This window comes from Schistocerca serialis, chromosome 7 (genome assembly GCF_023864345.2).
Source record: "Schistocerca serialis cubense isolate TAMUIC-IGC-003099 chromosome 7, iqSchSeri2.2, whole genome shotgun sequence".
Lineage (NCBI taxonomy): Eukaryota > Metazoa > Arthropoda > Insecta > Orthoptera > Acrididae > Schistocerca > Schistocerca serialis.
In genome coordinates this window covers 577,523,705-577,537,120 of record NC_064644.1, presented here as the reverse complement: position 1 = coordinate 577,537,120, position 13,416 = coordinate 577,523,705, and the positions used below count along the sequence as shown (strand labels likewise).

Here is a 13,416-nt window from a genome sequence, read left to right as displayed (position 1 = left end):
AAGACTGGGTGTATTGATGGAATAGAGGGCTGTGTAGTGCTGGAATGGGAACAGGTCCAGATGGGTGAGGACAATGAATAATGAAGGTTGAGGCCAGGAGGATAACGGGAATGTAGGATATACTGCAGGGAGATTTCCCCCTGCGCAATTCAGAAAAGCTGGTGTTGGTGGGAAGGATCCATATGGCACAGGCTGTGAAGCTGTCACAGAAATAAAGACTATCATGTTGGGCAGCATGTTCAGCAACAGGGTAGTCCAGTTGTTTCTTGACCACCGTTTGTTGGTGGCCATTCATGCGGACAGACAGCTTGTTGGTTGCCATGCCCACATATAATATAGTACAGTGGTTGCAGCTTATCTTGTAGGTCACATTACTGGTTTCACAGGTAGCCCTGTGATTGGACTGGAGTAGGTGGCGGTGGGAGGATGTATGAGACACGTCTTGCATTTAGGTCTATTACAGGGATAGGAGCCATGAGGGAAGGGGTTAGGAGCAAGGGTTGCGTAGGGACGGATGAGGATGTTGTGTAGGTTCAGTAAACAGAGGAATACCAGAGTGGGGTGGGGAGGGGAGGGGAGGGGGGGCAAGGGTAGTGGACAGGGTATTTCTCATTTCAGGACACGACGAGAGATAGTCAAAACCCTAGTGGAGAATGTAATTCAGTTGCCCCAGTCCTGGGTGGTACTTAAGAGGGGAATGCTCCTCTTTGGCTGGATGGTGGGACTTTGGGAGGTGGTGGGTGACAGGGAAGATAAAGCACAGGAGATGTATATATATATTTTTTTACAAGGTTGGGAGGATAATTACAGTTTGTAAAGGCCTCAGTGAGACCTTCAATATATTTCGAGAGGAACTGCCCATCACTGCAAATGTGACGGCCACAGGTGACTAGGCTGTATCAGAAGGACTTCTTGGTATAGAACGGATGGCGGCTGTCGAAGTGGAAGTACTGCTGGTAGTTGGTAGGTTTTATATGGACGGAGGTACTCATCTTTAAGGTGGAGGTCAACATCTAAAAAGGTAGCTTGTTCGGTTGAGTAGGACCAGGTGAAGCAAATGGGGAGAAGGTGTTGAGGTTCTGGAGGGATGTGGATAGGGTTTCCTCACCCTCAATCCACATAATGAAGATGTCATCAATGAATCTGAACCAGCTGAGGGGTTTAGGATGAATAGGTTGGCGTAGGATGATGCCATCCGGGTGCCTATAGCCATACCCCAGATTTGTTTGTAGGTAATGCCTTCAAAGGAGAAATAATTTTGGGTGAGGATATAGTTAGTCATGATGATTAAGGAGGAGGTTGTTGGTTTGGAATCCGTTGGGCATTGGGAAAGGCCATGTGCATTAGAGATGTTAGTGTAAAGGGAGGTGGCATCAATAGTGGTGAGCAGGACACTGTGTGGCAAAACAGGAAAAGTGGAGAGTTCTTAGAGGAAACAGTTGGTATCTTTGTATAGGAGGGTAAGTTAGATGAACACCTTCAACGTATTACCTGCAACCTACCCTCCTACATAAGAGATACCAACCATTTCCTCCACCGACACTCCACAGCTCCTGTTCCTTTACCACATGATGCCCCGCAAATTACTATTGATGCCACCTCCATTTACACTAACATCCCTAATGCCCATGGCCTTACCACTATTGAACACTACCTTTCCCAATGCCCAACAGATTCCAAACCAACAACCTACTTTCTAGTCGCCATGACCAACTACATCCTCACCCACAATTACTTCTCCTTTGAAGGCATTACCTGCAAACAATTCCTGGGATATTGCTATGGGCACCCACATGGCACCACCCTATACCAGGGTGTATACATGGACAAGGAAAAAAATTCCCGGATTTTTCCCGGCTTTCCCGATTGAAAATACACTTTCTCCCGGGCAAAAATACACTTTTTCTGTATTGAGTGACAGTATACTTTTACTCAGCACTGTAAAACTTATGTCCTTTGAATGTTTATGGTTTTATATGTCGATGTAGAATTTCCCGGCACTTTAGAAAATGAAACTCAGAGGGGAAAAACATGTTTTGGAAAGATCTTTGCTGAGCAGCAATATGTACACTGCATATTTTTGTGCTATGAAGGTATAAACTCGAATTCCACCAAACACCGCATGTTACTTTCCAAAGCATTGAAATCGAGATTGTGATGTGCTTTTGTAAGCTGGTCATAGCTCATGTTACATGATCTTGCCAGTTGATGACAGCACAGGACACGTGATGTAGTCAGCCAATAGAAAGATCACTCTTAAGTAGCGTGAACATAAAAATAAGAAAAGTTAATGGTTCAAATTAATATACATAGTGTTGCTACAAGAAAAACAAAGCTTTCACATATAATAGTGGTCTCGAAGATTAATATGCTGCAAGAGAAATTAAGCCTCCACATATATTGTTGATCTCTTTTAAGTGTATTACACTTTAAGATATATCACACAAATGTGCCAGTAAAATTTTTAATAACGACATAAATGTCTTGATTTTCTGGGCTTGAAATTCTTCTAGATGGTCGTCCTCAAAGATTTGATTTTTAACTGAGAGTCAAACGCTCTGTGATTTAAGTAATTCATCGTACATTCTCACACATAGTTCATCTTGTGTAAAAGGAAATTTACTTTGAAAGTAGTGCTTTTCAAACCACCATTCGCAATATTTTCCCGTGACCAGTTAGAAACTGATTTGTTTCAGCAGTTTCCATAGACCGCCAGATAATAGGCACCACTACTCCTGCGCAGCTACGATGATGCAGGAAGCCCGTATGTTCGTATGTGTAAAACATTAAAAGATCTTGCACTATGTCACAAAAGAAACAAGACATCAGAGGATACTTCAAGAGCATCGGAATTTCGTGAACCATACTAAAATGCATAATTCGGCTTAAAGTGCACATTCGTATGTCCAGATTCAGATGTAAATTTTCTTGAGAACCAGTACTGTATTATTTCATGTTTGGTTCTTTATTATGGCATAGTGCCATGCGAGCTAGAAGATGGAAAATGTGTACTTGAAATGCAGTGAAGAGTTGAAACTAGCCAACAGTGTGAAATAAAACACTTTGTTTCAAATAAATTGACTGCCTCAGTGCTAAAGATTAATAAAAGCCAAATATCTTTAGCAAACCGACAAAAATAACTTCATTGTTCTGCAAGGTGATTAATGCTTCACTGTCAGAAAGGTGGCAATAAAACCTGAAACTAATAATATATTTTTAGCCTTCCGTAATCATGCGAATGTATTTTGATTCATTTGATAGCTTCTGGCCACAGAAATCAGTTTTGTTTTCTACATCTACATCTACATCTACATCCATACTCCGCAAGCTACCTGACAATGTGTGGCGGAGGGTACCCTGAGTACCTCTATGGGTTCTCCCTTCATTCCAGTCTCGTATTGTTCGTGGAAAGAAGGATTGTCGGTATGCTTCTGTGTGGGCTCTAATCTCTCTGATTTTATCCTCATGGTCTCTTCACGAGATATACGTAGGAGGGAGCAATATACTGCTTGACTCTTCGGTGAAGGTATGTTCTCAAAACTTTAACAAAAGCCCGTACCGAGCTACTGAGCATCTCTCCTGCAGAGTCTTCCACTGGAGTTTATCTATCATCTGTGTAACACTTTCGCGATTACTAAATGATCCTGTAATGAAGCGCGCTGCTCTCCATTGGATCTTCTCTCTCTCTTCTACCAACCCTATCTGGTACGGATCCCACACTGCTGAGCAGTATTCAAGCAGTGGGCGAACAAGAGTACTGTAACCTACTTCCTTTGTTTTCGGATTGCATTTCCTTAGGATTCTTCCAACGAATCTCAGTCTTGCATCTGCTTTACCGACAATCAACTTTATATGATCATTCCATTTTAAATCACTCCTAATGCTTACTCCCAGATAATTTATGGAATTAACTGCTTCCAGTTGCTGACCTGCTATTTTGTAGCTAAATGATAAGGGATCTATCTTTCTATGTATTCACAGCACATTACACTTGTCTACATTGAGATTGAACTGCCATTCCCTGCACCATGCGTCAATTCACTGCAGATCCTCCTGCATTTCAGTACAATTTTCCATTGTTACAACCTCTCGATACACCATAGCATCATCCGCAAAAAGCCTCAGTGAGCTTCTGATGTCATCCACAAGGTCATTTATGTATATTGTGAATAGCAACGGTCCTATGACACTCCCCTGCGGCACACCTGAAATCACTCTTACTTCGGAAGACTTCTCTCCATTGAGAATGACATGCTGTGTTCTGTTATCTAGGAATTCTTCAATCCAATCACACAATTGGTCTGATAGTCCATATGCTCTTACTTTGTTCATTAAATGACTGTGGGGAACTGTATCGAATGCCTTGCGGAAATCAAGAAACGCGGCATCTACCTGTGAACCCGTGTCTATGATCCTCTGAGTCTCGTGGACGAATAGCGCGAGCTGGGTTTCACATGACCGTCTTTTTTGAAACCCATGCTGATTCCTAGCGAGTAGATTTCTAGTCTCCAGAAAAGTCATTATACTCGAACATAATACGTGTTCCAAAATTCTACAACTGATCGACGTTAGAGATATAGGTCTATAGTTCTGCACATCTGTTCGACGTCCCTTCTTGAAAACGGGGATGACCTGTGCCCTTTTCCAATCCTTTGGAACGCTACGCTCTTCCAGAGACCTACGGTACACCGCTGCAAGAAGGGGGGAAAGTTCCTTCGCGTACTATGTGTAAAATCGAACTGGTATCCCATCAGGTCCAGTGGCCTTTCCTCTTCTGAGCGATTTTAATTGTTTCTCTATCCCTCTGTTGTCTATTTCGATATCTGCCGTTTTGTCATCTGTGTGACAATCTAGAGAAGGAACTACAGTGCAGTCTTCCTCTATGAAACAGTTTTGGAAAAAGACATTTAGTATTTTGGCCTTTAATCTGTCATCCTCTGTTTCAGTACCATTTTGGTCACAGAGTGTCTGAACATTTTGTTTTTATCCACCTACCGCTTTGACATAAGACCAAAATTTCTTAGGATTTTCTGCCAAGTCAGTACATAGAACTTTACTTTCGAATTCATTGAACGCCTCTCGCATAGCCCTCCTCACACTACATTTCGCTTCATGTAATTTTTGCTTGTCTGCAAGGCTTTGGCTATGTTTATGTTTGCTGTGTAGTTCCCTTTGCTTCCGCAGCAGTTTTCTAACTCGGTTGTTGTACCACGGTGGCTCTTTTCCATCTCTTATGATCTTGCTTGGCACATACTCTTCTAACGCATATTGTACGATCATTTTGAACTTTGTCCACTGATCCTCAACGCTATCTGTACTTGAGACAAAACTTTTGTGTTGAGCCGTCATGTACTCTGTAATCTGCTTTTTGTCACTTGTTTTCATTTAATGTGAAAGCAATAAATGGCGAGGAAACAGCAAAATCACTAACATATCATGCGGAGACTACCCACCTCCCCACTACAGCTCAGACTGGTCTGTGCATAGCCCCGGATCCACAATATTTCCGAACCACGGCAATATTAGATAGTTGCACTCAGCCACACATCTGTAGCCAGAAGTGGGAGAAGGTACTACTCATACATGACTCAACTGTGCATGCACAAGAGCCTGCCCACAACTGCTCAAACGAATCGAATGTAAACAACTGTAAGCACTATGTTTTGTTGTTGTATATGGCGCATTTCCTTTGCGACTTAAGTTTTATTTTTGTGTTTTTCCCCTCTCGTTCATGTTTTGTTGCTGCAGTATTATTCTGCAGAAGTGGGATACAGTAATATCCTTTGTTGGAGTATTGGTTCTTACCAGTCAAAATCACAAAAATTTAACTGAAAACTAAAACAATGAAAAATTCCCAGGTTTTTCCCGGTTTTCTCCTGGATGAAAAAATTCCCAGGTTTTTCCCAGATCTCCCAGGTCATATACACCCTGTAAAGCAACTTATTGATGGGCCATCTAAAGGAATCCTTCCTAAACACCCAGAATCCTAAACCCCTCACATAGTTCAGATTCACTGATGACATTTTCGTGACTGGGATTGAGGATACCGTATCCACATTCATCCAGAACCTCAACGCCTTCTCCCCCATTTGCTTCACCTGGTCCTACTAAACCCATCAAGAGCCTTCCTAGATGTTGACCTCTGCCTCAAAGATGGCTACATCAGTACCTCCATCCATACCAAATCTACCAACCACCAGCAATACCTCGTTCCATACCAAGGACTCCCTAGCTAACCATGGTCATTACATCTGCAGTGCCAAGTGGTCTCTCTCAAAATATACCAAGGATCTCACTGAGGTCTTTACAGACCATAATTACCCTTCCAATGCTGTACAAAAACAAATCTCCCATGCCTTATCTTTCCAGTCACCACCACCGCCCAAAGTCTCACCTTGTGGCCGCAGAGAAGAATTCTCCTCATAACTCAGTACCACATAGGACTGGAGTAACTGAATTACATTCTCCACCAGCGTTTTGACTACCTCTCGTCGTGCCCTGAAATGAGAAATACCCTGCCCACTATCCTTCTCCCCCATTCCACCCCCCCCCCCCCCACCCCCCACCCCCACCGCTGCCCCCTACACACACAGTGGTTCTCTGCAGTCCACTGAACCTACACAATACCCTCGTCCTATAACAGACCAAGGTGCGAGACATGTCCCATACATCCTTGGACCACCAACTACTCCAGTCCAGTCACAAACACGACCTATCCCATCAAAGGCATGGCTACCTGTGAAACCAATCATGTGATCTAAAAGCAAAGCTGCAACTACTGTACTGCATTCTACGTGGGCATGACAACCAACGAGCTGTCTGTCAGCATGAAGGGCCACCAACAAACTGTGGTCATGAAACAACTGGACCACCCCATTGCTGAACACGCTACCCAACATGACATTCTTCATTTCACTAACTGCTTCACAGCCTGTGCCATATGGATCCTTCCCAACAGCACCAGCTTTCCTGAATTGCGCAGGTAGGAACTCTAACTGCAATATATCCTATGTTCCCATAACCAGCCTGGTCTCAACCCCTGTTAGTCATTGTCCTCACCCATCTAGTCCCTTCCCTGTTCCCATTCCAGCACTACAAGCCCTCTATTGGACCAATGCACCCAGTCTTTTTACTTCTCTTCTTTTCCACTTCCACCTCCCCTCTCCCCCTCCTTCTGTGTTACCTCCTGACTGCACCTAGCTGCCCTATCTTCTCTTCACCTCATTCTAGATACTCCCCAGGAATGCTTTACCATCCCCCACCTGCTATAACCTCTCCCTCTCCGCCTCAGCTTCCTCCTCAGCCCCACCCAGTTGCCTCTCCGATTATGTGCTGTTGCTGCTGCTTGTAGTCTGGCTTCAGCTGCCAGAGACTACTGTTGTGTGTGTGTGTGTATGTGTGTGTGTGTGTGTGTGTGTCTTTTGTCTATTTTCAAAAAAGGCCTTCTCGGCCAACAGCTTATTTTGTGACAGTCTTTTTCTAGTGCCTATCTGCGACTCAGCATCTCTGCTGTATGGTGTGTACAATAATAAAAATATTAAAAAGACATAAGTTAAGCAAGAAGCGATGAAAGCTCAATGTAAGTGATTGCCCCAATGGCAGAATATGTAGTGTCACAGGCTATTCTGTAGGTGCAACTTACCCAATGAAATATGTTGGAAGATTCCTTAATGTATAAGTGAGACAAAAAGACCTGACAGCCCACTGCGTGGGAAATGTGGTGAATTCTGTGCAGAGATGGAATAATACAGCGAAGCAGTGTGGGCATTAAAACATTGCCACCTGCTCTGATGTAGGGCTGCTTACTCCATGATGGTGCCACACCAAAGATGAGCTCGGCCCATGATATAGCACTGTACACAACAGTGCTTGACCAGCTTCTTCTCTGTGAAGAGATATGAAATGGTGTTTATTTGGACCTTAGGTGATGATCTGTCATGTACAGAACATATTTCAGGCACTTGTAATACTAATCTGGTGTTCTGAAAGATGTTAATGGGAAATGTTGTTTATAATGTTCAAGAATATATGATTTAAACTGACATCTGGGTATTTGTTGATTTGGTGACAGCAGGAGAACAGCTTCTCTTACTGCTCCATGCACAACTGCCCATTGAAGAAGAACAATTAGCACAGCAGACTGGAACTGAGAAGAAGGTCTGGTCCACTACTACAAACAGTGACCAAACTATTTATAGAAATCTGAGGATTCAGAATAACTGACGAGATCATGTATAATTGCATATACTATACATATACTATATACGTAAGTACAAGTATCAATCAAAACACCGTGGCAGCAGAGGAGTAAAAAACATCTGTAATGGTTAATACATCAAAATAGCTTGTGAACACTTTTAATCTTACCAAATAATTTCACAGGGCACTTTTTTTAATTGCATGAATAGCAACTAAATTTTTTTCAAAAGAAAATACTGAGATAGTCAGAGAAACTATGCTGTAAAATAACTTTTATATGCCTTTATAAATATATTAATCTCCTACAGAATTCTTTAAAGAGAATATTTGGATCTTAAAGTAAGACTCAAATAAATGGTATTTTTCTATTTGCCTTTCTACTAAAATTTGTAAATCATTGATATTACAAGAAAATTTACCTTTTCTCATTGTGGATGAGATAGGCGTACTAACAGCAATATCTTGATCACAATGAGTTGCAGCAAGATGCTCAAGCAACTTTGTAGCAGCTCCACATCGTCGATGAAATGGGGAGACATATATAGAGTCAAGAGTGACCATTGGATACTGCTCAGCTGTTCGTTCATCTGTTACACCTGCAATGTACCCTTAATTTCAGTATGTCAAAACAGTGCAATGTTCTTATTGGAATATCAACAATACTATGAAAACAATAGATTTCTATTCACCATAAAGATGACATGTTGAGCTGCAGACAGGCACCGCAAAAAGACTGTGGCATATAAGACTTTTACCAACGCCTTTTTCAGAAAAGAACAAACAGAAAAAAGCACACACATCTGCACAAGCAATCATACCTCTCTCTCTCTCTCTCTATCTCTCTCTCTCTCTCTCTCTCTCTCTCACACACACACACACACACACACACACACACACACACACACACAGAGAGAGAGAGAGAGAGAGAGAGAGAGAGAGACACTATCTCTGTCCTTTCTGACCAGAATGCAACAGAAACACAACGAATGGGAGCAACAATCCGGGGCAGGGCAGGGCAGGGAAGAGGGGAAGAGGAAACAGCACTGCCTGGTGGAGCATGTATGGACTAGAGATGGAAGGACAGGGCTGGCAGATGCAGCATTGGGACGCTGTGGGGGAGGGAGAGGGGGAGAAACATGTTGAGCAGAAAGGAGAGGGGCTCTCTGCCCGATGGTTGGACTGACAGGGAACAGTGCAGAATGAGAGTGCAGGGAGGAAAATTGGAGCAGGTGAAGGAAGTGACAGGGAGCAGAAACAATTGGGTGGAGGGTTTGGGTTCAAATGGTTCAAATGGCTCTGAGCACTATGGGACTTAACATCGATGGTCATCAGTCGGAGGGTTTGGGGACAGTAGGTTACCGTAGGTTAAGACCAGTATGATTTCAGGATCAGAGAAAGTATTGTAAGGATAATTCCCATCTGCACAGTTCAGTAAAGCTGGTGGTGGAGAGGAGAATCCAATGGCTGCTTCACAACCCCGACCGTCTGGATCCTCCCCTCCACTACCAGCTTTTCTGACCTGCACAGATGGGAGTTATTCTTACAACACATTATTTGCTCCTCAAATCATCCTTGACTCAAGGGACAGTAACCTATTATCTCCATATCTCCACCCAACTGTTTCCACCCCCTCTGTCCTTTCACTTTCTCACAATTTGTCTCCCCTCACCCTCATTGTGCACTGCTGTCTGCCACCCACCCAGAAATCTTTTCCCTTTCTCTACTTCTCTCCTTTCTGCTTCACGTTTCTTCCCTCCCTCCCTCCTCCACAGCCTCCCGACACTGTGCCTGGCACTCTGTCCTTCGACCACTAATGCTCACATGCTCTGCCAGGCAGAGCCGATTCCTCTTTCCCCACCTGTACCCTGCCATTCCTCACCCTTCCCTGCCCTGCCTTGAACTGTTACTCCTGTTCAGTGTGTTTCTGTTGCATTCTCTCTGGAAATAGCTGTCATGTGTGTGTGTGTGTGTGTGTGTGTGTGTGTGTGTGTGTGTGTGTGTGTGTGTGTGTTTTGCTTCTTTTTCTCTTCTGAAGAAGGCTTTGGCAAAAAGCTTATATGTTACTGTCTTTTTGTCATGCCAGTCTACAACTCAACCTGTCAGCTTTATGATGAGTAGCAATCTATCCTTTTCATAATATATGTTTTATACATTACTGGGAGTCTATCTCATCAATATTATAGGTGTGACTTGCAAAAACACATTGTATACTTCTGCAGAAAAACTGTGCTTCCTACGAAAGAGCCCTCAAATGAGAAACCTTAATTACTTTCAGTTATGAAAGGTGTACCATGTAACACTGTCAACAACTGTTTTAAGTTACACAGTAGAACTTCTGTCAAGTTTGGAAGGTAGGAGCGAAGGTACTGGGAGAAAGAAGAGCCGTGAGGATGGGTTGTAAACCTTACTTGGGTAGCTCAGTTCGTAGAGCACTTGCCCATGAAAGGCAAATGTCCCGAGTTTGAACCTCAGTTCTGCACACAATTTTAATCTGCCAGGAAGTTTCATATCAGCATACACTCCACTGCAGAGTACAACAGAGAGTTGCTCTCCTCTCCAAAGGGTCAGACCATATTCAGTGGGGTTCCAGGCCCACAACATCCTTATAGAAATGGCGAATCATTCATAGGATGTCAGCAGTCAAAAATGTCATCCTGTTGTTCATAACACTGGGAACCATCATTTTTGACTGCAAAATGTGTGGGAATCAAGACATCAAGGGCAGCGGTGTTTTCTTTGATGCCCTTTACACTACATCCTGATGCCTTTTCATGTCAGTTCTGAGAAATGATACATCTGAAAGGTTTTCCTTGGCCACACTGTGATTTCAACTCTGGGTGTTGCAGTTCTGATCTCCATCAAAGAGGTGTCAGAAGAAGGGTTGAAGTATGGTACGAGAGGTATAATGACCTTTCCAGCATGTGACACAACCACCGTGTTGTTGGGCAGAATGGTGGTGAAATTTGATAGCAATTTGGCATCATTAATGAATCTTACACCTCACATGAACTTCTGAGCTCTGGCATTTTTGTCTCAAGTGTTGACACCTTGCTGTTTAAAGTGTCACTGAGCCTGAGGGTGATGTCACAGAGTGCTATGCTTATGCACTGTTGCATAGGAAGGTGTTAGGCACCTCTGAGCCATCAACTTTCAGCGTCACAATGGGTGACAATTACAGGAAAAGTGACTCTTTAATAGAGTTTCACGTTGTAAATCTCCATGCTGTAAGTACGAAATGGAAAAGGAACTAAATGGGAGATTTGGGGTAAAGAATTGTTTAAAGTAAATGTTTTCTGTCAAAAAGAAATAATCAGAAGCTACCAAAATGAGAATAACAGATGTACAAAGGGAAAGGGTTTACTCCCAAAAATCGATGGAAGACACAGAGGATGCAAAGTGCAAAATCCAGTGGTTTGGAACAATATAGCAGAATAAATGTGAAGCATGGTAACACAAACAAACCTCTTAATGGCTCTACAGGAAAGGCATGACAAAGAAAGAAGAATCAATATAAATGAAAAAGCAGATATAAAAGGCAGGTATAAGTACGTGCGATACTCTCAAGGCAGAAGAGAAAACTCTGGCAAGATATATGAAGCAATTGACTACTGAAGAAAAAAATGACACTACACAGGTAGTGAAGAAAACATCATGATTTGACCCAATTTGCTGTTGCTTTTCACACATATGAGACCATCGTCAGATACGGGCTGTGAAACATTAACTGTCATGTTAAGTGGCAGCACCAATGCCTAGGTGAAGCCAGTTTAAAGAACCAATATGCTGTGGTGACAGGAAGAGTCATATGGAGTATCTTAATTAAGTTGTATTGGGACAATTAAGGCTGGAAACATAGTATTACAGCAATTGGACTGTGCAAAAATGCCAGTGAATCTCCTGTGCATTCACATTTGTAGCACTTGAGCTCCACATACATGGGGACAGCAGTGCAACATGCTTCAACCAGTTGGTGCCATGACTGTTTCACAGACCCAGTGGAGGAATGAGACAATATCAGCTGCATGGCAACAGATGTACTAGCAGACAGCAGCAGATCACCATACCACGATGGCTGGCTCTACCAAAACACAAATATCCCCATGGGAAGGCAATGCCCTCTCATTCATTTGATGCCAGTGCGTAGCTACTGAGCATCAGATTACTGGACACACCAACAGAGGCAGGCTGCGTCCTCTCCCACGTGTGATCAGGGACGTGCCCACCAATAATACTGCAGCAGTATAACATAAACGAGAGAATAACACCAAAATAAAACTTTAGTTGCGAAGAAAATGCACTACTTACAAAAACAAAACACAGTGCAGTGCAGTGCTGACAGCAAAATGAGTCAAAGGCTTTACAACAAAGACTACGTGATACATTATAGTAAAGAGCTGCATTCAATGAGTGTGACACTGCAACTGTTTACATTTCTAATAGGGTGTGGGAAAATATTGCGATTACTTTCAAAGTAAATTTCCTTTTACACAAGACAATGTGTGAGAAAGTACATTGAATTTCTTAAATCATTGAGGGTTTGACTCTTTCAAAACTTAAACACTTTGAGGATCAGCCTATTACAAAAATTTGAGGGCCAGAAGACCAGCCATTTATGCATTCATTTAAAATCTTACTGGCACATTTGTGTTTATCTAAAAAGGGGCACACCAAGCTTCAAGGTTAGTTTTCCATATTTATTGTAGTTCTTTCATAGATTACAAATTATGCAATAATGACAGCAAAAAGTATAATTATCCCAAAACAAGTGCAAAGTGAGTTCTTGAGCAATTTCACACATAATCAGTTTTTGTATGGAAAAGTCAAAAGGTTTGAAGGAACATGTATTCAGCCAGGTAACGCACAAAATGTTTGGTGCACAAAAGTGAAATTTAAAATAGTGCTTGTTAGAAATATTCAGCTACTGCAATTTAAGCTGTGTTCTTAGGACCCTGCCTAACAACACAATGAGAAAAAACAGCACAAGTTTTTGAGGACCAGTATTAAATGTGAAAGGTTAGCTTTTCTTGATGAAAAATATAATCTAGTAGTCGTATTTCATGAAGCAAGGATACATATTCGAAGTTCGCTGGCATGCCATTCAGAGTGCTACTACGGCCTCTGTTTCTGTATCACTGCATGGGCATCACACTCCTTATTTGTTGGTGTTCTGTGTTCAGAAACTAGCACGCTGTGATCTCGTATTTATACTTTTGTAAT

At 42.5% G+C, this 13,416-nt stretch overlaps 1 protein-coding gene across 3 annotated transcripts in view; it reads right to left on the bottom strand.

Annotated features, from left to right (window-relative positions):
- Positions 1-13,416, bottom strand: part of LOC126412191 (protein FAM169B-like) — a 114,692-nt gene that overhangs the window by 28,795 nt on the left and 72,481 nt on the right. For 2 of the 3 annotated variants that reach the window (XM_050081671.1, XM_050081674.1), the window contains 2 exons: positions 8,619-8,795; positions 7,807-7,885 (listed from right to left, as the gene is read on the bottom strand). In XM_050081671.1, coding sequence (XP_049937628.1) covers positions 7,807-7,885; positions 8,619-8,795 — 256 coding nt within the window. The remainder of the gene's footprint in view (positions 1-7,806; positions 7,886-8,618; positions 8,796-13,416) is intronic. The other variant, XM_050081673.1, reaches the window with a different exon arrangement.